Source organism: Camellia sinensis, chromosome 3 (assembly GCF_055761805.1).
Source record: "Camellia sinensis isolate YWXY chromosome 3, ASM5576180v1, whole genome shotgun sequence".
Taxonomy (NCBI): Eukaryota; Viridiplantae; Streptophyta; class Magnoliopsida; order Ericales; family Theaceae; genus Camellia; species Camellia sinensis.
Window position 1 is genome coordinate 68,881,529 of NC_138963.1, and position 24,651 is coordinate 68,906,179.

At 33.4% G+C, this 24,651-nt stretch overlaps 2 protein-coding genes across 2 annotated transcripts; both read right to left on the minus strand.

Moving 5' to 3' along the window:
* Positions 1-1,772: 1,772 nt before the first annotated feature.
* FOLK (Phosphatidate cytidylyltransferase family protein) lies at positions 1,773-18,051 on the minus strand. The gene is made up of 6 exons (XM_028197949.2): positions 17,622-18,051; positions 3,959-4,026; positions 3,748-3,879; positions 2,594-2,709; positions 2,369-2,483; positions 1,773-2,296 (listed from the first exon to the last, which is right to left on the minus strand). Exons 1-6 carry the CDS (start codon positions 17,970-17,972, stop codon positions 2,119-2,121), a joined length of 960 nt encoding a protein of 319 aa, XP_028053750.2. The 5' UTR covers positions 17,973-18,051; the 3' UTR covers positions 1,773-2,118.
* Positions 8,057-11,035, minus strand: LOC145822592 (uncharacterized). The gene is made up of 3 exons (XM_082919975.1): positions 10,904-11,035; positions 8,985-10,489; positions 8,057-8,893 (listed from the first exon to the last, which is right to left on the minus strand). Exon 2 carries the CDS (start codon positions 10,482-10,484, stop codon positions 9,483-9,485), a length of 1,002 nt encoding a protein of 333 aa, XP_082776101.1. The 5' UTR covers positions 10,485-10,489; positions 10,904-11,035; the 3' UTR covers positions 8,057-8,893; positions 8,985-9,482.
* Positions 18,052-24,651: the final 6,600 nt, after the last annotated feature.

The following is a 24,651-nucleotide window of genomic DNA, read 5'->3' on the forward strand; positions in this document are numbered from 1 at the left end:
ACAATATGTGATTCTTAAAATATAAAAACAATTCAAACCACCAAAACGATGAACAGAGCAGTAGTAGAGATTATATGTCTCTTTATTGTTACATCTATATCTGTTTTTGAAAATAAAAACCAACCAATACATATCATATTTTCTATTTATTATTTTTAGAGATAGATTTAAAAACCAAAAAATATAGATAAATAATACGTTTATTTTTTTCAATTCAAAAAAGATATTTAAGTTGAAAACTTTTTTTTCAACAGAATATTTAAACTATTTTTTAATTGAAAATACAAACAGAATATTTAAACAAACTGAAAACATAGTGTCTTATAAATTATTAGAGGTGCTCGCGGTTTGGCGGTTCGGTTGCGGTTAAAGGAATCTCAAATTCGCCATCCGTCCACCAGATTGACGGATTGGAGAAAATCAATCCGCAACCGTCCGCTCGTCATCACGCATCCGTCCAAAATGTGACGGATCGGTTCGGTTCGGTCGGTTTTGGCGGATCGGTATATCCGCTGCTCACCCCTACCTGAGTGGTTTCCTGAAGTTTGTAATTATGGGAATTTAATTTAATTCTAAATTCAAATTCTAGGTTCTTTAGTGGTTTCTTAAAATTTGTACCTTTTTCTTTATTTATTAAACTATTCAAATAGTTTAATATATATATATATATATATATATATTCAAATGGTTTAAATAATAAAGGTCCAACAATTCTTTAACTGCTACACTTTCCGAACCTTCTTCAAATTGGTTGACATTTTGAAACACCTTTTCACTTCATTGTGAAACTTGTTCGGGGCTAAGGTTTTTTGCCTATATATACTGCTATGATTCCAGCGGTCTGGGTTGGGGAAAAAATAAGTTAGAAGATTCCATTCCATCTTTGTTGTTCAATTTTGTTCTTTTAGTGCATTATTCTTCATATTAATTTTAATATATATTTCAGAGAGTTAGAATACAGGTTTAGTTCGCCGAATAAATTATTTGGAATACTACTACAATTTGTGAAGATCATTGTATCCTGGGAGATAGATGCCACTCAACCGTAAGTACCGTAGCGAGACGAATCTGTCTTAAAGACAGAACATCACACACTCGAGTTGGTCTTTAATTATTGATTCTGTTCACAAAATAAATTATGTAAATTTTATTTTATTTTGTTTGAATTATTTCAATTTATTTTATTTACACAGAAGATTGTTCCAACAAATACAACTTGTCAACATTTTTTTTTTATAACAATCAAACTCAACATAACCAAAAGATTATCAAATAAATTGTCAAATACCAATAATAAATACATATAAAAAAATCATGCATTATCACGACTATTTCATTATTTTTTATATTCAAAAACTATTTCATTTGATTTTTTTTTTTAAATGACAAAATTAAACCTTATATTATCTACACAAAAATATTAAATATAACATGTCATTTGATAAAAAGATTTCTAAATTAAAAACACAGAGTCTTACAAATTACTAAGGGTGCTTGCGGTTTAACGATTCGATTGTAGCCAAATGAACCTCAAATCCACCATCTGCCTAAAACTAGGCAGATTGGAAAAAATCAATCTGCAATCGTCTGCTTGTCATCATGTATCCGTCTAAAATGTGACAAATCAGTTTGATTCGCTCAATTTGAATGAATCGAAATATCCGCTGAACACCCCTAGTACCTTATGATACTGCATTTTTAATTGCATGATCCTATTTCAAAATTCCGGACATAACTAATGGCTGGAGTGAATTAAATCAGGATGACAGAAATTTTGAAGACAAGATAAAATCAAGAATAACTAAGAATTATACAGTTGAGAGGGGTTGGAAAAATTATTGTGTGCTTAATACATAAAAGATACAATTGAAGTGACTGAAATTCATAAAATCAAGAGATGTAATTCCAATTTGTGTGCTTAAGAGCACACAGATTTGGTATTCTACGAAGAACTACAACAAGAACTACTTGGTTCTACTGCTCGTACAATTTGTGGAACTAAATGAATACAGATTCCCAAGAAGAAAAGCCGATACATTAATACAGATTCCTAAGATGAAAAACCGATACATTACCCAGCTCGAGTTGGCGGAAAGATCACTGTAAATTTGCTTGAAATCAGAAGATAAGACTGCCCACCAACACAGAAGCAAGGGGAACTGTGAGATTGTCATCGAGCTCAGTGCTTTTAGGGTGGGATTCAACCAGTGTTGCTGCGAGAGACACAACCAAGAAACCCAAACACATTTCCCAACTTTCTTGAACATATCCGAACAATGAAAAATAGTGCATGAACCTGCAATGACGCAATTTATTAGCGGCAATCAATCAATCCGAGTTACTGCAGATACTAACAAGCAAAAGATACCCAATAGATGCTATGAAACCGGCAGTTGCCATTGCAAGGCTACCAGCAATGGTTTTGTTTCTGTTGTAGGGAATTTTCTGAATGCCAAATCGCCTTCCAACAATGTCGGCTATACCTGAAACAAATCGAGTTTTGAAAGGAAAAATATTGGCAAATATCAGTTTAAAAGTCTCATGGAAATTAAGTAAAAAAATTTCAGAGAGTAATAAACTCAAAAAACAGTACCGTCTCCAGCACAAAGGTTGCAAATCGCTGCAATTGCGATTGGAGAACTTCTCCAATAAATAGCACAAGACAAAGTAATCGTCGCAGCGTAGTATAGCGGGCCCTTCAGAAGTTCCCTGATCCATCAAGGAAAAATTGAGATCTATGTAAAAGAACAGATGGAAGAAAATATATATGCTAGTTCATATGTTCTGTCTTACCAAGACCAGTAAAATTTGGACCAACGTGAGCCAAGCGTGTGCTTAATTAGTCCATAGAATTGATTTGCCCACGTTTCAACAAACAATCGTATTTTTATGTTGAAATCGAACACTCCCAACTTGACTGATATAAACTAGTGATAAAACCTTACAGCACACCAGAAAGTGAAAAGGAAAAATGTCACAAAACATAAAAAAAAAACTCGATCATTTTCTTCCCATAAACTCACTGGTGATTTTCATCATTGCATGTACTATTCTACATATTTTGCTGAAATATCATAATGGACTATGTTATTTCAACTAAATAACACATCTATACCAGCTATCCATGCCTAATAAAGCCAAAATTCATGTCCCTCAACATAGGCAAGCTTGAAATACAAGCTCCAGATTAGCTTATTTAATAGTCGGAAAAGCTTGAATGAACTTTTTTTTTCCTCTCCTTTTCAACACAAGTAATATTAAAAAATAGAAATAAAAGGTTGAATAAACTTCCTAATGAGCTGTGCCCGATTTGTTTACGATCAACTTGGTCCATTGCAGTTCAACAATAAAAAGGGTTCTTTTCACCATAATTGAATCTGAGGGCAGTTTGTTTTATTTTTTAGAAACTGTTTAACCTAGTCTAGATGCATCTAAAAAGTAAAATTAGGTTGACTAGAATATGAAAAAAGTTCACTAAAAAAAAAAAAAAAAAAATCATCAAAGGCAGCACATTTCCATGTTTATTATTATTAATAATTTTTATCTTTAGTGTGTTTTTTTTACCCTAAAAAATTTGACTAAAATATGAAAAGAGTTTAAAAAAAAAAAAAAAAAAAAAAAAAGATCAACCCCTCAAAAACAGTTTTCAAAAACTAAATCAATGAATAGATCAGAAAACAGTTTTTGCAAACCAAACCAAACAGACATACAGACATACTGAATGAATCATTCTTCCAGATATGTAACCTGTAGTCTCCAAATCTGCTCATTGACTTGACTGTAGCCTCATCCTTCCATATACCAAGTCCGATTAGAAGCATCTTTATTATATTTAAGCCAGGAATAAGAGAGGCTATAACTGCTCCCTGATGACCAGAACTGAAATGGTAATTAATAGCTGAATCAGAGAGCAGATATGAGATAGAACTAAAAGCTTCTCTGATCATGTTAATATTACCTGAATAGTGGCCAGCAAAGCATGAAAACTAGCCCAACGCTCACATGCACAAGCTTCCTATTTAGTGTCTTAACATGGAAAATATAGGTTAATAAACAATTATATGAACAAGATATAAAGCATGTATGGACAATGGTTTCAAGAAAACTAATTTGGAGACATCCAGAACAAAATAGAACTTGTTATTGACAATATCCATCACAAAATGGAAACCATGTCAATCAAATTGCTTTTATCAGATTCTCACAGGGTATGACATCAAGAACTTCAAACCAATAGAAATATGAGAGATACAAAAATTTTAGTTCAATGCACACATTATGTCATGTAATTTGGATCATGTTTAAAACTAAACAAAAATACTAAAAATCATTTTGAACCCCACTAAATATGATTCTGAAATAAAAACATGTGTATCGGTATGCTTTCTTAAAGTTGTGGGAAGAATTAAAAAAATCACGGTTCTAGTTACCACCACCATTACACTACAGCCGTTACACCCTGCAACCACGCCAATGCTACCGTTACCGTTATAATAACTGCCACCATTATTTAAAACCTTGTATGTACCAGAAAGCCTTGAAATCGACGTATGTTTTCCACAACAGAAATTTAATTGCAATTCTTTCATCACCAAAACTGACAAAGGGAGAACTTCGGAAAATACTTGCCAATCATGGATGCACTGACATCATCACTCCCTGAATCCGCCTTGCAATTTGAGGTTGTTAATCTACCAAATTCAAAAGTGAAGATTGTAACAATACATGGTTTATACCATGTATTGGTAGCCTATGATCATGTATGTTGGGAGTGAGTTCTCTTAATTATGCACAAGATGGGTGTCAGGGCGATGGTGGAGGTGGATTCAATTTTTTCTTGTCTATTGTTATGTCCTCGATCATGGTGAATTGGGTCCCCGTGAATTTCTTACCTGGTTCGAGAGGTCTGAGCAATCTCTCTATCCTTTCTTTTTCATCTTTGTGATGGAGGTTCATAGTAGCATGTTGGAAAGGGTGGTTACAGGGGGCCTTATTTATTTGGTTTGATAAATATTACTGGGGTCCTTATTCATGGCTTTGAGGTTGTTAATAATAATTATTTCCAATGTACCTAAAAAAAAAGTTTGTTAATGATCAGGGAAGGCAGCAGCAGATTCATTGTCTCATCACCTATTTGCTGATGGTACTCTTCTTTTTTGTGATGTCAAGGAAGAGTTGTTGTGGCTTGAGAGGTATGCAATTGTGTTTTGAGGTTGTTTCTAGTTTGCATGTTAACTTGGCTAAAATAGCTATTAAAAAAGTTGGTGATGGAGCCATGAAGCATGGACATGGCAAACTTAGTGCCGTAGCGGTGTCAAAAACGGGGACACACCATGGACACGTGACGTGTCCCCATTTTATTTATTTATTTATTTATTTTTTTTTATGGGACACAGTGGGAACATGGCAAGGAAATTAGAAAAGAAGAAAGAGAGAAGAGAGGAGTGACCTAGTATTTTCCCTAACCAGACGAGACGATGAACTCGACGAGCGACGACCTCGATCTTCATCTCTCTCTCACCTTTGATCTCGATGAACTCCGACGACCTTCGACAAGTGACGCCTTCGATCGAGCTCTCTCTCTCTCCCTCACTCGCTTTGCGAGCTCTGTTTCTCTCTTCTCTCTCTTCGCTGCTTCGATCTACATATAGATACATATATATATATTATATAACCTAGAATATTATATAGATATATATATATATATATGTTTGTATATATTTTTTTATTTATGTTTTTATAAATTATACTTATATATGTATATATATGTTTTTATTTGTATATTATATATAGAGCCTTTATAAATTACATATATATCTGCTTTAATTTATATATTATATATTGCCTTTATAAATTTAAGTGTATTTATTTATATATTATATTTATTGAATTAATGCTATTATGTTAGTTTTAGTTAACAAGTAAAAATATATATAATAAAAAAATTTGTCATGTTCTCCGCCTTGTCTGTGTCTCCATTTTTTAAAAATTGTCGTGTCTTGTGTCTCGTGTCTTGTGTCCGTACCCGTACCTGTACCCCTGCCTGTGGTTGTGTCTGTGTCTGTGCTTCATAGCCACGGAGGTATGGATGATTTGGCCAGGACCTTGGGGTGTTGAGTTGATTTCTTGCCCTCTACCTATTTGGGTATGCCTCTTGGGGTGCTTCATTTAAAGCTAAAGTTGTCTGGGAGGCGGTGGTTGAGAGATTTGAGAGAAAGTTGCTACTTCGAAGAGGCACTATCTTCCAAACGGGGGTAGATTGACTCATATCAAAAGTACCCTCTCTAGCCTTCCCAAATATCTGATGTTATCTTCACTATCCCGTACTCAGTTGCTTATAGGTTGGATAAATTGTAGAAGAATTTCTTTTGGGGTGGTCTTAGGGAAGAGTTTAAGTACCACTTGGGGAATTAGAATAACCAATAGGGGGTGCTCACTAATTAGCAACCATCAAGGCAATAAGCTCTTGTTCTAGCATGTCAAATCGATTCTCAAATAGTTGGAATCACTCCTCCAGTTGTGCAACCCATGCAGCCTCATCACATTCGTACACATCTTCTGCAATGACATGTCATCCACCATGAATTCCTCATTATGCCTTGATCAAAACTCAAGCACAAGTTCTTATAACAACTGATGCAGGAGAAATGTGGAGAAGCAGAATTCGCAGTAACAAGTTCATGGCAACTCTTCTATAATTTTGTTGATTACTAAGAATACTAGAATAATAGGGAAAATATAGAGAAAACTCTCAAGGTCTGTATAACTTACAGGTTTACCTTATTTATAATAAACCAATAAAGAATAAAAATTATATCAACATGAATTAGAAACCTAAGAATTTTAGACTATTCCATACTACATCAGAATGTTTAGAATCAAATAGTATTTCCAAAATCATAAAGATAAAATCATAAAATTCCTAAAATCTTGTAGGCATCAAATTCGCAGATTGTAGCAAATGCATTGTATATGGACTATGTGGAGGGAGCATATCATCAGATCTTTTGATGGTATTCATCTTCCCATTATTGGTTTGAAGAATCTATCCCCATGTCCTTTTTTTTTGGTGCAGTTCATGGGTGACTTGTACATGCCGGATGTTGGCTTTTTAGGTGTAAAGCGTTCGCTCCTGCAAGGTGTTTTGTTTTGATAATAAATTTTACTTATCTAAAAAACAAGACAAAACAAAAAAAAAACAAAAGATGGAATGGACAACCATTGGTATCAAATCCAACTTTGGTTTCCATCAGGAATGTATGCAAAAACAAAAAAGTCAACTTAATTCTATAATTGTTTAATTTACGTAAATCCGTAAGTCTAGTTGAACCGTCAAACAAACCCATGAACCAAACTACAGGAATTTGTCAAAAAACAAAAAACTTTTCTAAGCCTTTTCAATCAATGAGACGCAAAAGGTGAAGCAAATACATAGACTGCTTTTCTTTTTTGTGAAACAATAAAAATAAAAACAATTAAGATGAAAATAAGTGTATAGAACGAGAGGGTTTCAAAGAATGAGACCAACCTGGTCAAACGGCCCCCGTTTGGCGGTCTGCCCCCACAATCAAAGCAATGAGAGAGCGACGCTGCCAGAAAAACAGCAGCGAAGATGTCGCCACTGACCCAGTTTTCCAAGAACATGGATAACACCAGCGATGACGTCAGATTCTGGGGAACTCTGCTGGGTTTTGGCTGCTGGAATCTGACTCTGAAATTGGAGAGACAGGTGGCAGCAACAGAGAGAGAATAGGGAGGTGTAGGAGTGATCGGATGGCTGAGAAAAGGGAGGTATGCTCAGAGAAGCTGAGATTGGAGTCTGATTCGTCAGCTCGGTTATGAATCAGGTCAGACTGACTTCAGTGAAGAAAATAGTAGTTGTGCCCTATGAAGCACGGACACGGACACGGACACGGACACGGACACGGGACACGGCAATTTTCAAAAAAATAGGGACACGGACAAGGCAGGGGACATGGCGATTTTTTTTTTTTAAATATTTTTATGTGTTATGTAGATTCATATTACATTCATCCTAAATCAAAATTAACAAACATTAACATATTAACATTAATTCAATAAATATAAGAGAGGCAAAAGATTTAACATCCAACATCTAACATCCAACAATAAACATAAGGGAAAAACATTCAACATCCAATAATATTCTTCATATAAGTACTAAATAAGAGGCAAAAGAAGGAAAAAAAAAAAGAAAAAAAGAAAAGAAAAGAAGTTGGCCCTCAAAAGCTTCAAGTAGATCCAATTTCTTACACGTCCTCATCATCATTAGCATCACCATCTTTTTCTTTGTTTGCACCTCCATCATCTGTAAACAACACAGCCTCTATCTCAGGTTCATCAAGTGAGAGATTTGCAACCTCAAGCATCCTAGCATCATCAAATAAATCAAATGTGTCCCCCGCAATACCCCATAACTTGGTTTCTCCTTCAAGGTATTGTGGGGTTCTCCTTGATAAAAGATGGAGGTTGTTATGAACAAAAACCAAGTCCTCTGCACGTTGGGGCGTCATTTTGTTTCTTCTCATTGAATGGATAAAAGAGTATATACTCCAATTCCTTTCAGCACATGACGACGAAGAAGGTTTGCACAAGTAGCCTTAAAGCCAAAGATTGAAGAGTGGGTGTAGATGCACCATAAACAACCCACCAACTATGAGGATCCATATCACATCTATCTCCAATGGAATCAATGTCAGCAAATGGCCCCTTTTTGGTTGAGAACTTAGCATATTCCAAATTTTCTTTAGTGCGCTCCATTGGATCATCAAAGAATCTTTTCAAGCACTTTTTTCTCTCAAGGCAGACCTCCTCATCCCTATGTGGGGGAACTCGGCTTGGATCCTCATGAAACCACACATCACTATAATACCTAAAATGAAAAAAATATATTACTCATTATAAATGTGAAAGAATAATATCAAACTTAAATTAACAAAAATAATAAATTGTGTTGCAATCACCTTGGATTCAATGAGTGTGCCAAACAATGAAGTGATGTGTTGTTCTTGTTCCACCGGTCTACAAGAATCTGATGTACTACATTATAGAATGTAGACTCTTCTTCTAGTCGCTTTCCTTCATGCTTATATATCACCATCTTCACTGTTCTATCATTGTATCTCACATGTCATATACTAAGTGAAGAGAAAGTCTATTGGTGTCAAAAACTCTAATCATGTCATAAATAGGAGCAATAAAGGAAAGTATGTAGTCAACTTGATCCCACCAAAAGTCATCCAACAACTTATCCTTTACAAACTTGGCCTTACCAATATCATCATTGCTATAACAACTCCATTTGTCACTGATTACCATTGTTTGGAGACCTTACTTTATCAAATCACTTCCTTCATCAAGTTGGAAATAAAATACTTGTCCTCTGTTTCCTCGAAACAATCAACCGCTTTAAGAAACATAAGCCCATCTATGGTAATAGCCATAAAATTTATTAATGGCCTTCATTGAGAATCACTCCATCCATCACTGACTATACTGACACCCTTCTCTCTCCATGTGCCTCGAATAGGGTCTAACAATCTATCAATGTTTATCCTTTCTTTTTGAAGCAATGTAGTTCTCAACATATTATACCCAGGCGGTACATATCCTTGTATGTTGTTATTTGCAGCAAAAGTAAATGCACTAACATAGTAAGGATTTCTTGTCAAATGAAATGGCAAACCTGCCGAATAAAATATTCTAGCTATTTCACTATTTAATCGTTCTCGAGCCCCAATGTTAAATGCTATCATAACAGGGTTACTACTTCCACTGACTATACTCACACCCTTCTCTCTCCATGTGCCTCGAATAGGGTCTAACAACCTATCAATGTTTATCCTTTCTTTTTGAAGCAATGTAGTTCTCAACATATTATACCCAGGCGGTACATATCCTTGTATGTTGTTATTTGCAGCAAAAGTAAATGCACTAACATAGTAAGGATTTCTTGTCAAATGAAATGGCAAACCTGCTGAATAAAATATTCTAGCTATTTCACTATTTAATCGTTCTCGAGCCCCAATGTTAAATGCTATCATAACAGGGTTACTGCTTCCACTCCCTATAGCTGTTGACCTCTTCTTTTTTGATCCATAGATCTCATCTAGTTCATTGAAACATAAACCTAATGATGCACTTGAACTAGGAGGCGGCAATGGGACTTTCTTCGAGTTTTTCAATTTCAACTCTGCTTCTGCAATTACTCTCTCAAATTCTGCTTTATCCTTACTTGTTACTTTTGGACACACTTTTATCCCTTGATTTTTAATTTGCATCAAATGGGCCTTTACCTTAGTGCATGAACCTTTACATGTAACCTGACAAAAGTTACATTGAAAAGTATAGTTCCCCCCTCTTGTACCAGATTTTTCTAATCTAGTCACATATTTCCACAGTGACTTGTGATCTTCACCATCAAAGGCAGATTGTGTGTTATTGGCAGAATTTGAACTAGACATTTTTCCTATAAATTATAACGATTATAAATTAACATTAACATTAGAATGATTAAAAAAAAATGAGAACCATTATAAATTAACATCAACGTTAACATTATACATAAATTATAACCATTATATATATAAACTTATAATTTTATTTTAATTTTTTAAAAAATACAATTTTAGAGATATATACATATATATTAACATATAATTACAAAATAAAAATAAAAAAAAATAAAAATAAAAATAAAAATAAAAATCTTACATATATATATAAGCGTATAAAAAAAAAACAAAAACAAAAAAACAAATATCAACTCAATCGAGAGCACTGAGCAGAGAGCAAAGGGAAAAAGAGAGAGAAAGAGAGAGAGAGAGAGAGAGAGAGAGAGAGAAAGAGAGAGCGTGAGAGAGAGAGAGAGAGAGGGGCTTACCTTTGAAGTTGTCTGGATCGGAGGTCTGAGACCGAGACTGAGACGAGTGGTCTGAGATAGAGATTGAGGCTGAGACTGAGACGAGTGGGTCAATTGAGACAGAGACTGAGACAAGTGGATCGGAGGGCTTCGATCGACTTCGACTGAGAGAGAGAGGTCTTCGCAGGTCTGACTTCCTTCACTCTTTCTTTGCTCGATTTAGGGCTTACAAGCCTTACATTTTTTTTTTTTTTAATTTTAAATATTACACTTTGACCCCAAATAAATGTAACAAATTTAAAACTAAGCCCCGCCGTGTCCCATGGTGTGTCCCTATGTGGACACGCGTGTCCCCGCCATGTCCCCTTCCAAAAAAATCATTAAATAAAAGTGACACGCTATCCGTACGTGTCCCCGGTGTGTCCCCATGTCCTCGGCGTGTCCGTGTGTCGAACACTGCCACGGCACCAATTTTGGAGTATCCATGCTTCATAGGTTGTTCCCATAGATCACTCTCAAAGTTAGAAGGCAGAATTTTATTAAATATTTTGTCACGGGCTTAGTTTGTCTGTGGATTGGAAACTTAGGGTGGGATTGTCCAATCTAGACTCATGGTCTCACATTAATTATTTATTTTTTTGGATAAATTACGCTGGCGTCCCTTGAGATCAGAAGAAAATATAGTAAGTCTCACAATTTTGACATAGTTACACCAATTTTTCGTAGGATATAAATTACATATCAACTTAACATATTCTGTTAAGTCATCCATTAATACAAGGATGCAAAATTTATTATCAATTTTATAATGGAAATGTCTTTACCCTTTGTCATGCTTGTATCCAAACATTACTTAAATCCAAATACCCATATTCCATAAGTGGACATTATGTACATAAAACCAAACAAACCACGCCATTACCCCTAAAACTAGCCACCATCAACCTCTCACTAACTACCCTAAAAAACCAGACAACCAGCGACCTCCATCTCTGTTCTTTCTCGCCTCTTCTTTCTCTTCTTGGCCACTATATACACCACCTCGATCAGCCACTACATGCATCACCTCAAGGAACAATCTGCCACCTAATCAACTACCACCACTCTCACCCAAACACTGCCACCTAATCAACAACCATCTCTGATCAGCCACAACCACCCAATCTAACTCCTCGATTAGCCACAACCACCACAAATTTATAGAATCAAATCCCTCAAACCCGCAATATACATGAATTTCTAATAATGCGTCCTGTAAAATTGCTCCAAAACACTCCCACTTAATGCACTTTTCTCCAAAACTCCCCCTATGAAGGCACCCTACAAAATTCTCAAGCACTTATGCAGACAAAGAGAGATATAATCAAACACTCTGCAAAATCAATTTACACAAAATCTTGAATATTTTGAACAAACCAGTACAACATTTTTTGTGTTTTGTGTATCTCAACTAATATGACCAATATGCTAGAGAATGATACATCATGAAACATAGCACAAGAAGAGAAACATGAGCATATATTTCTCCATCAAAATAATCAAGTCTCTTATCAATCAAATGAATTGTGTGTGTGATCAGTGTATCAAGAAAATCTCGAGAATGCACAAGTTTCTCAAGGTGCTGTTTAAAGTCCAGCAATCAATCACCTCAGACATTAATGAACCTTTCTTCTTCTTCTTCTTTTAACACAAAAGTCCCTTAAGCTTTCTAGATCGTGTAGCGAGCTTTGGGCTAAGGACTCCGAAACCAAATGGTTTTAGGACATTAGGTGTACAGACACAACTATGGGCCTATTTTTTTTATTTTTTGATGACTGAGGCCTTGTTTGTCATCCCCTAAAAATTAAAAAGTCAAAAAGTCACTATCCTATTTAAGTCACATCATCTTATTTAAGTCACATCACCTCTCTACCATATCACTTCAAATCCAACCCATATTTCATAAAAAGTTAAAAAGTGCACTTATTTAGAACATCTCAAAAAAGGCCTGAGTGTCCGAGCCAGCTTACGCACACTTCGACTAATCTCAAAACTCACGCAAAGCGCCTCCACGTGAATCGGACAAATCTCAACAAAGCCCGCGGGCGTGGCCTCAAAGAGTTGAACCTAAGACCTGGAGGGAGCATACCCCTAGGCCCCAAGTTGCACCCACGAGGCCAACCCTTTGGGGTTACCCCTACGGGCTTACTTACTCGAGTTAAAAAGGCTATGGACTCAAGTGAATCTCACATGTATATCCTTCCCAAGACTCCCATTGTTTAACACAAACACTCGAAGCTTACTGAGGCAAGAGCCCTGACTACTAGGTAAAGAGCTTGGAAAGCTGTCATGGGTAAGCCTCAAATATGGGTCAATTAGGTCGATGGTCACAGGGCTTCTCAAAATCACAAGATTTTCTCAAGACACACTTGTCACGATGTATGTGTTGCGATTCCAGAGAGTAGATATTTTTGCAATATAAAGATGAGTGCATACAACAATACTCGAGAATGTATAATATCATGTTCCAGCACAGACACCAAATCAATTGATGCACACAAAATCCAAAATAGAGTTATACCAAAAATCAACAATATGCAAGTTTTTGGTATCACACAAACATGCAAAAATAAAATAAAAAATACACAAGTAATCATATTAAGTCCTAACATACATGAATGTAATGTCAACTTTAGATGAATGGAAAATAGAGATAAGATTAATCTCCATCTTAGCAAAATGTCTAGCTACAACAAGCCAAACAACCAACACCCTTGGCCTCTAATGTACTCAAAAAAGAAATTAAATTTTATTGTTCAAACTAAGCTGACATATAACTCAATTAGCTGCTCACATACATTCTTACCTAGGAGATTAAGGGATCAATCTTTGTCATATGTAAAAAATAATTGTTTTTATATCTGTAATTAATGTCCTATCAATTGGCAAAAAACTAGGGGTTTTATAAGAGGGCTGCTAAATGCTCCTACTTTTTTTCTTTGGACCCTCATTTTTTAAATTTTATTTTGTTACAATTTTGTCCTAACATCAAATTTCAATTTTGTCCCCACCCTATCCTCCCAAGTCTAACCCTAACCCTAACCCTAACCCTAACCTATGAAGCACGGACACCTCTCCGGAGGTCATGTACAGGTGTCTGGCACATATCGGACACAAACACGCTCTGGACATGTGTCAGACACATTGGGACACTATGGACATACTGCAGACACTTTGGAGCACGCTGAGGACACGCAAGGGACACGTTGAGGACACGCTAGGGACATGCTGAGGACATGCTAGGGACATTCTAGGGACACAATGAGTATTAGTTTTTTCAAAAAAAAAATTATAATTTTTAACTTTTTTACTAAACTAGCATACCTAAGATTGATAAATTTAGTAAAATTAAATATGTGACATAAAATACATAATAAATATTTAAAAATATACATATAATAAAAATATAAAAACATATATTTTGAACGTGTCCCCAACATATTGTGTCCTACATTTTTTAAAAATTTACGTATCCGCATGTCCATGTCGTGTTTGTGTCCATGTCTGTGCTTCTTAGACCCTAACCCTAATCTCACCACCACTTCCACTCACACCGAGACCTTCCAGCGACCAACCCACCACCACTTCCACTCTCGCCGACAGCCACCACTTCCATCTTCATCCTCCTCCTCCTCCTCCCAAAACACTAACCCTAATTCCATCACCACCCACCACTGTCAACCACTACTTCTGAGCGAAACCCTAGCCGCCAAACCCTAGCCATCGTGAGAAAGAGAGATCGAGCAAGCGAGCGAGAGAGAGAGAGGTGACCTCTCCTCCATCTTCGGCGATTTTGCCACCACTGCAACCCAGACATTCGACCAGAACTTCTTCGTAAAACCCTAGCCATTATGAGACAGAGAGAGATCGAGCGAGTGAGAGAAATCGAGCAAGAGAGAGAGAGGCGACCTCTCCTTCCTTAAACCCTAGCCACCTCCGTCGCTGTCACAATCTGCGATCTCAAACCTAGCGGTCACCATCGAGATCTCAAATCCTAGCTACCTACATATGATATGTGTGTGTGTGTGTGTGTGTGTGTGTGTGTGTGTGAGAGAGAGAGAGAGAGTGAGACTATGTATGAAGAAGATGAAGGCGAAGGAAAGGGCTGCGGCGGCAGAAAGAGGCTAGAGAAGGAAATGGCGGCGGTAAGAAAGGGGTGGCACCTTCAGAAAGGGGTGGCGCCGCCGGAAAGGGGTGCCAACAGCAATGAGAGTTTGCAAAGAAAGGGAATGGAGAAAATGGGGGTTTGGGGTATATTTAAGATTAAGGTAGGGGTCCAAAAAAAATGAAGAAGGGAGCAATTTGGTGATGGGGGTTCAAAGAAGTAGGGTAGGGTCCTAAGGAGGGGCACCTAGCAACCCTCGTTTTACAAACCTTAAAACTTGCACACCTACTAATATGTAAGGCAAAATTTAGACAGCACAAATAGAATACTATGTTGTTGGACTTTTTTCTTTCGACTCTGCTAATACTTGGTAGTTGGTAAGAGAACAAAGCACAGTAAAAGCACAGCAAACAAACTACACGATTTGGGAATGGTTAGCTTCCAAATTAAGCTTAAGAAACCCTCATATAATAGTAACTTAGTAAGGGTCATCATTTCGCCCAGACTCGTATCTCGAATAGGTCTGAATGAGGCATGGGTTGGACTTAGACTTGGGATTGGAAGCTTGGCTCGGTAGATTGTGAGAAGCAATCTGTTAGCCTGGCCCATGTTCGTATTCTAGGCGAGACTAAATGAGGCTTGGTTTCAACCTAGGCTTGGGAACTGAAGCTCACCCATGATCAATTGCCTCATGATTACACTTAACAAAATAGAGAGGCAGAATAAAGATACAACAGAAAGGTCGAATGAAGAGACGATAGATGAACAACAAAAAGAGAGACGCAAAGGCATTGGAGGTATAGGTGTATGTTTGGGATTTGTTAGCCTTATCTATTTAAAGAGCAAAAATGTTATCGGGTTGACGAAAATAAAGAATTACCTAAATCATAATTTCCTTGTCATCTACGTAATCGAGGCCACTACAAAACACTATTAAAAAGCAAACTAAGTTATCTTTTCAAGTATTAGTTGCTAAACTAGCCTAATATCTTTATATATTTATAGACAAAAATAATAATAAGAATAAATTAAATTGTAATAAACCATAAAGTATGGGAACTTCGACAAATATGGCACTTTGCATGATACTTCTGCATACATACAGAGTACATGAAACACATCCAATTTTTCTTTTTAAACTTTTGTTGTATCTTAAAAGTACCGAGTATATACCTAGGTTGTACCTCAACCAAAATAGTATTTTTTTTCTATACAAAAGTGAAGTTAGTTTTATTGAACCTTTTTTTATAACTAGCATTATTATAAAATTAAGTTTTAGCTTATAAGTTATTTAATATAATGACATTTAATTTTGGTTTAAAACTTTATTTTGGAATTAAATGTGGATTGTTGGTTGAATAACCAAGAAAACTATTTAACTAATTTTTGCATTACTTTAAATAAAAAATAAATATTTTTTTATAAACAAACCAAACCATACCCATATCCTATTTTTTTAGATTTACCGTATTGATTTACATATACCTGTATCCATACCCGTACCGTACCCGCACCCGTACCCGCACCCGCAACACACGTGTTTCACAAGTCATGAAATATTTTTCAAATGTATAAACAACCAATTGAAGTTACTAAAAAAACTAATGTGCTTGAAAAATTGTTTAAAAGGTTACCTTTTCATGAGTGGAAAAAACTAAATTACTTTTTGATTTTTTTTTTTTTTTTTTTAAAACTAAGATGACAAACAAACTTTAAATATATGACCACTTCTACTCAATGCCATGGCTTGAAATTTTGTTTTGGGCATACAATAATTAAAATTAATGTTACACATATACCTCATCGCCTTCCTACACGTCTTCTGCAGTGACATGTCAACCATCATGAACTCCTTGTTATGCCTTTGATCGACTCAAGCACAAGCTCTTATAACAAACTGATGCAGAAAAAATGTGAAGAAACAAAATTCGCAGCAACAAGTTCACGACAACTCTTCTATGATTTTGTTGATTCCTAAGAATACTAGAATAATAGAGAAAAGAAAGAAAAACTCTCAGTAAAGTCTGTAATATTGATCAACTTATGAGATTAAGACAATACCAATTAGAAACCTAATAATTCTAGACTATTTATACTAAATAAAAATATTTATAATCAAACAATAACACCTAAAATCATAAAAATAAAATTATATAATTCCTAAAAGCTGGTCTATTTCATATTCACAATTGTAGCCGTTCATCGGTGACTTGTAAATGCCGGATGTTGGCTTTTGGGGTGTACAGATTTCTTAGCCTACAACAATGCATGTTGTTTTAATAATAAATTTTGCTTATCCAAAAAAAAAAAAACTTAATTTTACTTCAAGACTAGTCCAATTGTTCAATTGCATACAGACAACTTAATTATGCTTCCGGGTTCTGATTTCAAACAAACCCATCAACGATGCTACACAAATTTGTTAAAAATAGAAAAAAAATTCGGAGACTTTTGTTAGGCAAAAAGTAAAGCAAATGCGTAGATCACTTTTCCTTTTCACAAAACAATAAAAATAATAATAAAACACTGAAAAACAAATGAGGGAAAAACAAGCGTAGAGAAAGAGGGAGAGGGTTTGGACGAAACGAGACCAACCTGGTCAAAGAGCCCTCGTTTAGCAGTCTCACCCCACAATCGAAGCAAGCTGAGAGCGACGCCGCCGGAAAACACGGCGGCGAATATGTCGCCGACGACCGGGTTTTCAGAGAACATGGATGCAACCGGCGTTGACGTCAGATTCCGGCGAACTCTTTGGGGTTTCGGATTCCGGAATCTGAGTCTGAAACTGGAGAGACTGGCGGCGCCGGCGGAGAGAGGAGGAGAAGAGATCGGACGGCAGAGAAGAGGGAGGTAAGGTCGGAGGGCTGAGATTGGAGTCCGATTGGTGAGGTCGGGTACGAATCGGGTCAGCCAGAGCTCAGCTAAGACAGCAGTAGTTGTTCCCATGGCAAATGCTCCTTTAAAAACTGCTCGCCGCCTACTGGGCTATAATAATTCGTGTAAAATATCAGAAATTACATTGTAAAAATTGCACACCCATTTACTGTATAAATTAAAAAAATTCAAAATTAATAAAATTATATTATATTATTTATTAATGTATTAATTAATATATCAACCAATGTGTATAAAATTCAAAATTAATAAAATTATATTATATTATTTATTAATGTATTAATTAATATATCAATCAATGGGTATAATTTTATTTTTATTCTATAATAAGGAGGAAGACCAACTAACTTAGCCTGGGTTTGGCTATTATTTTGAGACTAAAAAAACATATAAAATGACAAAATCAATTAAATAAATTAATAAGATAAAATATCACATTCAACTCATAATTAATATATTTTTTTCTCATAAAAATCAAAAAAAATTAAAAATTCAAACTAAACAAGACTAAAAAAAATAAATTAAAAAATTAGTTATATTAATCAATGTCAAACTAAGCATAATGTAATGTAATTATTAACTCTTCTTGATTGGGTACACTGTCAACAGAATTTTTTCCAAGACAAGATAATTTCTCATAACACGCAATCATGATGCAAATTTTTTTCGGTGATTTTTTTGTGGTTTTTTTAAGAAGCAAAAAAATTAAAATATTTGACAATAAATCTTTTTTTGTTTTTTATATATTTGACAATAAATCTTTTTTTGTTTTTTTAAATAAAAATAAATAAACAGAAACAAAAATATTTCTTTAATTTTTTTTTATGACCTTTTTAGCTTTTGACTTATTACTAGACCGTGTTATTAGATCAACATGCCCATTACAGATATCTTAATAGAGTAATGTTAGAAACTCTAAATATCCTATCAAAAATTTTACCAAATGTCTCACATGGGTGTGTGACCCACACAATGTGGGTCCCAAATGGGTCTCACAACCATGTGAGACATTTGGTAAAATTTTTGGTAGAATTTTTAAGACCTCTAATATTTTTGATCTTAATAATCCAAACTGTTCACTTTGTAAAGCTTTTCGTGAAGATTATTCATATCAAAGACTACTTTGATCAAAAAATAGTAATCAGACAATCAAATATCAGATATGTTTTCAAAACATAAATGGGTCTACTTTGAAAGTCAAATTTATTTTCTAACTTTTTAAAATAAATTAGATTTTATTTTTTTATCAATCAATAGGAAAATAATTATAAATATGCGACATATTTATATCATCAAACAAATCACTAATCCATAATAGCTGTAAAAATAACAAAGTCTAACACAACTAGGACTACAAATAAATAGAATTGTTCATAAATATACTCGAACTTGGTTCGATAGTTACTCAGGTCTCGTTTGGTAAGTTAATATTTTAGTCAAAAAATTATTTAAAAAGTCAAAAGGCCTATAACATATATAAAAAAGTCAAAGATTCTCTTTTCTTTCTACTTTTTGCATATCTTTTTGTAAAAAGTTAAAAAGTTACTCCAAACATACTAGTTTTTTTAATCTCATATTTTAGCGAAAAAGCCAAAACGTTACTAAAATAGCATGTTCCCAAACGAAGCCTTCAAATTTGATTCGTTAAATTTTTATTGCATCAAACTTAAATTCGAACTCGTTAAATCTTACTAAATAACTCAAACATACTAATGGTCAGCTCGTTAGTTTGTCTAGTTAGTTAGACTAAGTTAACATTATTTAAATAATAGAATAAATATAGTATTTATATATTAAATAATGTAAAAATATATATAAAAAATAGAATAAATATGTTATTTATACATTTAAATAATATAAATGTAAATAGAGCAGCTAAATTTATTTATATGTATATAATAGCTAATTATAGATAATACATTTATATAATAGTGGTGATAGATATTATTATTTTGCTAAGATATTAATTTTTTTTAATATGCTTATATATATATATATATTGTATATATAATTGTATAATCAAAGTTTCAATTGTAATTTTAGTCTCATATTCAAGTATGAATTTATAATTTTTTTGACTTTTTAAGGTTCAAGTTTGAGTCAAGTCTAAGCCAACTCGACTTGAACTCAGTTCGTTAAATTTTTATTAAGTTTGAATTATTAAAATCTTAATAAACAAGCTCAAATATATTATAACTCGATTTATATAACTCGATTTGGTTCGTTTACGATCCTAAACACAACTACCAAACCAAACCCTACAACCACTATTAATTACACTGGATGAGAAATAAACAATCACAAAAGGACATTAAGGGGGTGTTTGGCATGTGCTAAACATTATTCTATTTGTATCACAATTATCTTATTTTAGTCACATCATCTCTTTATCACATCACTTCAAATCTAATCCATATTTCATGTTTTTTCGTAAAAAATTAAAAAAATATATATAATCATCCCAAATATCCCCTAAACTTCTTTTTCATATAAATTAAAGGATAAATTACACTTTGACCCTTAATGTTCGTTTTTTTTTTTTCCACTTTGACCCTTTATCTTTTAAGATGTTTTTTTTTTTTCAGTTTACTCCTAAAGCTAATTTCTGTTAAAAATTAGACAAAAAATAACACATTAATAGTCACGTGGCATACAAATATGTTATTATATATAAGTCACATCACTGACATAAACTTAAATCCTAATATAATAATATATTTGTTATATTATGTGACAGTTATTATGACATTTTTTGTTTAATTTTGAAAATAAGTTAACTTTAGGAGTTAACTGGGAAAAACTTAAAACATAAAAGGCCAAAGTGGAAAAAAAAAAAAAACTTCAAGAGTCAAAGTAAAAAAGTGACTAAACATAAAGAGAGCAAAGTGTAATTTACCGTAAATTAAATTCAACATTTTACACCACGAAAATTGTTATACAATCACCACCAAATACCCTTATTAAATTAAATATAATCATGTAATTATAAATATTTAATTAATGTGAAATTAAAAAAATGACCAATTGAAATTAAAAATAACAATATGAGACATTTTGAAAACATGAAAAAAAGCTAACTTATTGGTTTATTAGTTTATTTGAATTATATCATATCTTTATTTTTTTTATAAATTTATAAAAAAAAAATTTAAAAAGTCAGTAACTTAGCTCTTTTTTTTTAACTTTCTAAAACAAGTCATGGGGTTGTTTTGGGAAGATGGTAAAAAGTATTTTTTTGGCTTTTAACCAAGCTTTTGGCTTTTTTAGACAAATGATTTGGGAAGTTGGTAAAAAGTGACTTTTGACTTTTTTGATTAATATTTGTTTATGATGTCAAATCATAATAAAATGACTAAACTACCCCATTTATTTAAAATATTTACAACTGAAACTATGTAACACATTGTGACCCATGAGGGGTAAAATTGTAATTGCACCGTTGGCTAAAAACCAACTTGCCAAATGAAAAAAAAAGCCAAAAAAGCCAACTTTTGGCTTTTGCTACTAACCAAAAAAAGTGACTTTTAGCCAAGTTCCCAAAATAGCCCATAATAGTTCGATTCAATTAAACCTGTCAATTCAAGACAAGGAAAAATTTTAATTACTGGAATAAAATAAAATAAAAAATAAGTTTAACTACAAGAAGAAGAAGAAAAAAAAAAGATTCAAAAAATTTGAAAACTAATTTTGAAAATTTATAACCAATTAAGTTTTGATTTTTTAATTTTTAAAAATTACTTTTAAAATATTCAATTCGAAACTAGTTTGAAAAATTATAACTAAATCCACCCAATTTGTTCCATGACCACCAAAATGGGTCCCCCGGGCCATGAGGAGATTCTGTAGTTCAGATGAGATCTGAACCGTCAGACTAGTCTCTGACTTAGAGGACAAGAACTTTATTAAACATTTTTGTCGTGAGTTCAGATTTGTCTGTGGATGGATGCTTGGGCGGGATTGTCTCAATCCGAACTTGTGGATTTCATTTGGATAATTTTTTATCAGAGAGTTTCTCTCCGGTTGGATATTTTAATTGGAATGTTGTTGAATTTTTATAGATTCATTATGAAATTTATATTGATAAATCAAATTATATATTAATAATCATTTGATCAAATTACATTTGCATACATAATTTATTTAAAAAATTATACTTATTGTTAACATAAATATGATTTGATCAAATATTTATCGATATTAAATTAATATAATTTTTTACAGGAATGAAGTACTCTGCATTGAATAGTTCGGTTTATCGATATATAGATTCCGTAGTGAACCTGAGAAGACCCAATAGCATCCTCCACTCCAGTTTGGATTGGAGAGATAACTTCCCTTTTTTATTCCTATAAATTACAAATATGGGTTTTGTTATCTCCCTTGTTTTGTCACTCCTAATTACACCTCTAAAAAGATTTCCAACGCTTACACGTTTTTTTTTATCTAATTTGAGTAAAGATTTAGATTAAAAGTTTCATTTAATACCAAACGTTCCAATGCTAAATTTTCAATTTTTATCAAACAATCGGTCAATTAGGAGAATGTCCGGGCGGTTGACCAGTCTAGTATAATTTTTTTTCAAAATTTTTCCAATCCGGTTGTCTACCAACGGTAGTTACCTTCGAGATTTCATGAAAGGTTACATACTCCCTTAATTTGATGAGAAAAGTAGAGCTCCCTTCATTTGATAGCAATTTGATAAAAACGATTGGAATGTTGTTTTCACCAAATTTTCATTAAATTTAAATTAATGAAAAATTGAGTCTAGGTTAGAGATGGTCTAATGAGTTATGCCTCTATTAAGGTAGCAAACAATTTTAATAAGAGAGAGAGGAGTTTAAAGAAAGTTGATTGGTTGATATTATTTGCTACATCGTTAGATGTGCAATTGGGGGTGATGAAATTGAGGGACAGGGCATTTCCCTTGCAAATATTCTTCTCAAGATTCACTTAAAATATGAATTATTTTTTTTTATTGTTTTGAAATTTATATTTCATCATTTCAAAATTTTAATTGCATAATAAATTATATCTTTTATTAATAAATATTAAGTTAATTGACAGTTTTTAATAATGTCTGAAATGTATTTCAATTAACAATTTACATAATTTATTATTGTATAAGAGACTAGATATTAAAAGGAAAATTTACTTTTTCTGTTAATTTTGTTAAATAAAAAATTATCGCAATGAGGTATTTGTAATTTTTAAAATCACAACAAGTAACGTATATTCTAAGTAAATCATAGGGACGTATTTGTAATTTACTATTTTCATTATTATTATTTATATTTATAAAAAAAATTAATAAATTTAATAATTATGACTACATGATTTGTTATAAGAATAATTAGGGCAAAAAACTCTTTATTATATTGCTTTTTTGGTATACATTTATATTGTATTTGGTTTAAGGATTTGGCAAGTGATTTGAAAGAGAAAGTGAAAGGGAAAATGTAGGTGAAATATGAATGAAATATAAATATATTTTATATATATTTTTACACAATTTTTCTATTTTTCTTTCTAAATCTCTATCCAAATTTATGAACCAAACAAAACCTTAAGAGTCAGTAGGCAAGTAACATTTTAGTCAAAAAGTTGAAAAAGATTAAACAAAAAAATTAAAGATTTCTTTTCATTCATTCTATAAATACAAAAATTTCTCAATTATTTTGCACATTTTCACAAAAAGTCAAAAACAATTTCCTAAACATAATTTAAAAAAAAAAAAAAAAAAACTTTATAGCCAAAAAAGCAACTTTCGAAGGGCTCTTAAAATCCTATTTATCATCTATTTTGTACAAGAAATATATGATCATATTATAAAATTACAATTATGGAGTATTTTAATTAGTTCAAAACAATGAAATGAGGTAAACTAAAACCAAACCAAACCAAGCCTAGCCTTAAGTCCCATCAAATGGGGTCGGCTATATGAATCATTCTTCTCCACGTGACCCTATCAACAACAATTTCGTTAGTCAAATTAAGTAGATCCATATCTCTATTTATAATGCTAGCCAACGTTAATCTAGGCATACTCCATCCCCTAACACTTCTATCTACTATTACAACATAGCATCTCTTCACTACTGCCTCTGTTGGTCTCCGTTGAATATGACCAAATCATCTTAATCGATTTTCTCTCAACTTATCTTCTATCGGTGCTACTCCTATCTATTCTTGAATATACTCATTCCTAATTCTATCTTGTCTAGTCTTGCCACACATCCACCTTAGCATCCTTATCTCAGCCACATTTATCTTTTCTACATGTTGTTTCTTGGTTACCAAACACTCCGTCCCATACAACATCTCTGGTCTAATAGCCGTTCTATAAAACTTACCTATTAGTCTAGTGGGTACTTGTTTATCACACAGCACTACAGACACACTTCTTCACTTACACCATCCCACCTTAATCCTATGGGCCACATCCGCATCAATCTCCCCCACTGTTGTGATAATTGACCCTAAATAACAAAAATGGTCACTCTTAGGTAGTTCTTGGTTCTCAATCTTCACTTCTCCTCTGCTTTCATTGTTATTGTTACTAAATTTACATTCAATGTACTCTGTCGTAGTTCTGCTTATCCAGAATCTTTTAGATTCAAGAGCTTTTCTCTAAATCTTTAACTTTGTGTTAACTCCTTTTCTAGTCTCATCCACTAGTACGATATAGTCTGCAAAAAGCATACATCATGGCACATCATCCTGAATATTTCTC

What these genes read in the sequence shown, in the direction of transcription:
- LOC145822592 (XM_082919975.1), bottom strand. Translation starts at nt 10,484, where the DNA reads ATGTCTAGTTCAAATTCTGCCAATAACACACAATCTGCCTTTGATGGT.
- FOLK (XM_028197949.2), bottom strand. Translation starts at nt 17,972, where the DNA reads ATGGGAACAACTACTGCTGTCTTAGCTGAGCTCTGGCTGACCCGATTC. An exon ending in AGCAGATTTGGAGACTACAG is followed by an intron (nt 2,710 to 3,747) that starts GTTACATATCTG and finishes TTGATGGATCAG; the next exon opens with GGAACTTCTGAAGGGCCCGC. An exon ending in CAACCTTTGTGCTGGAGACG is followed by an intron (nt 2,484 to 2,593) that starts GTACTGTTTTTT and finishes GATTTGTTTCAG; the next exon opens with GTATAGCCGACATTGTTGGA.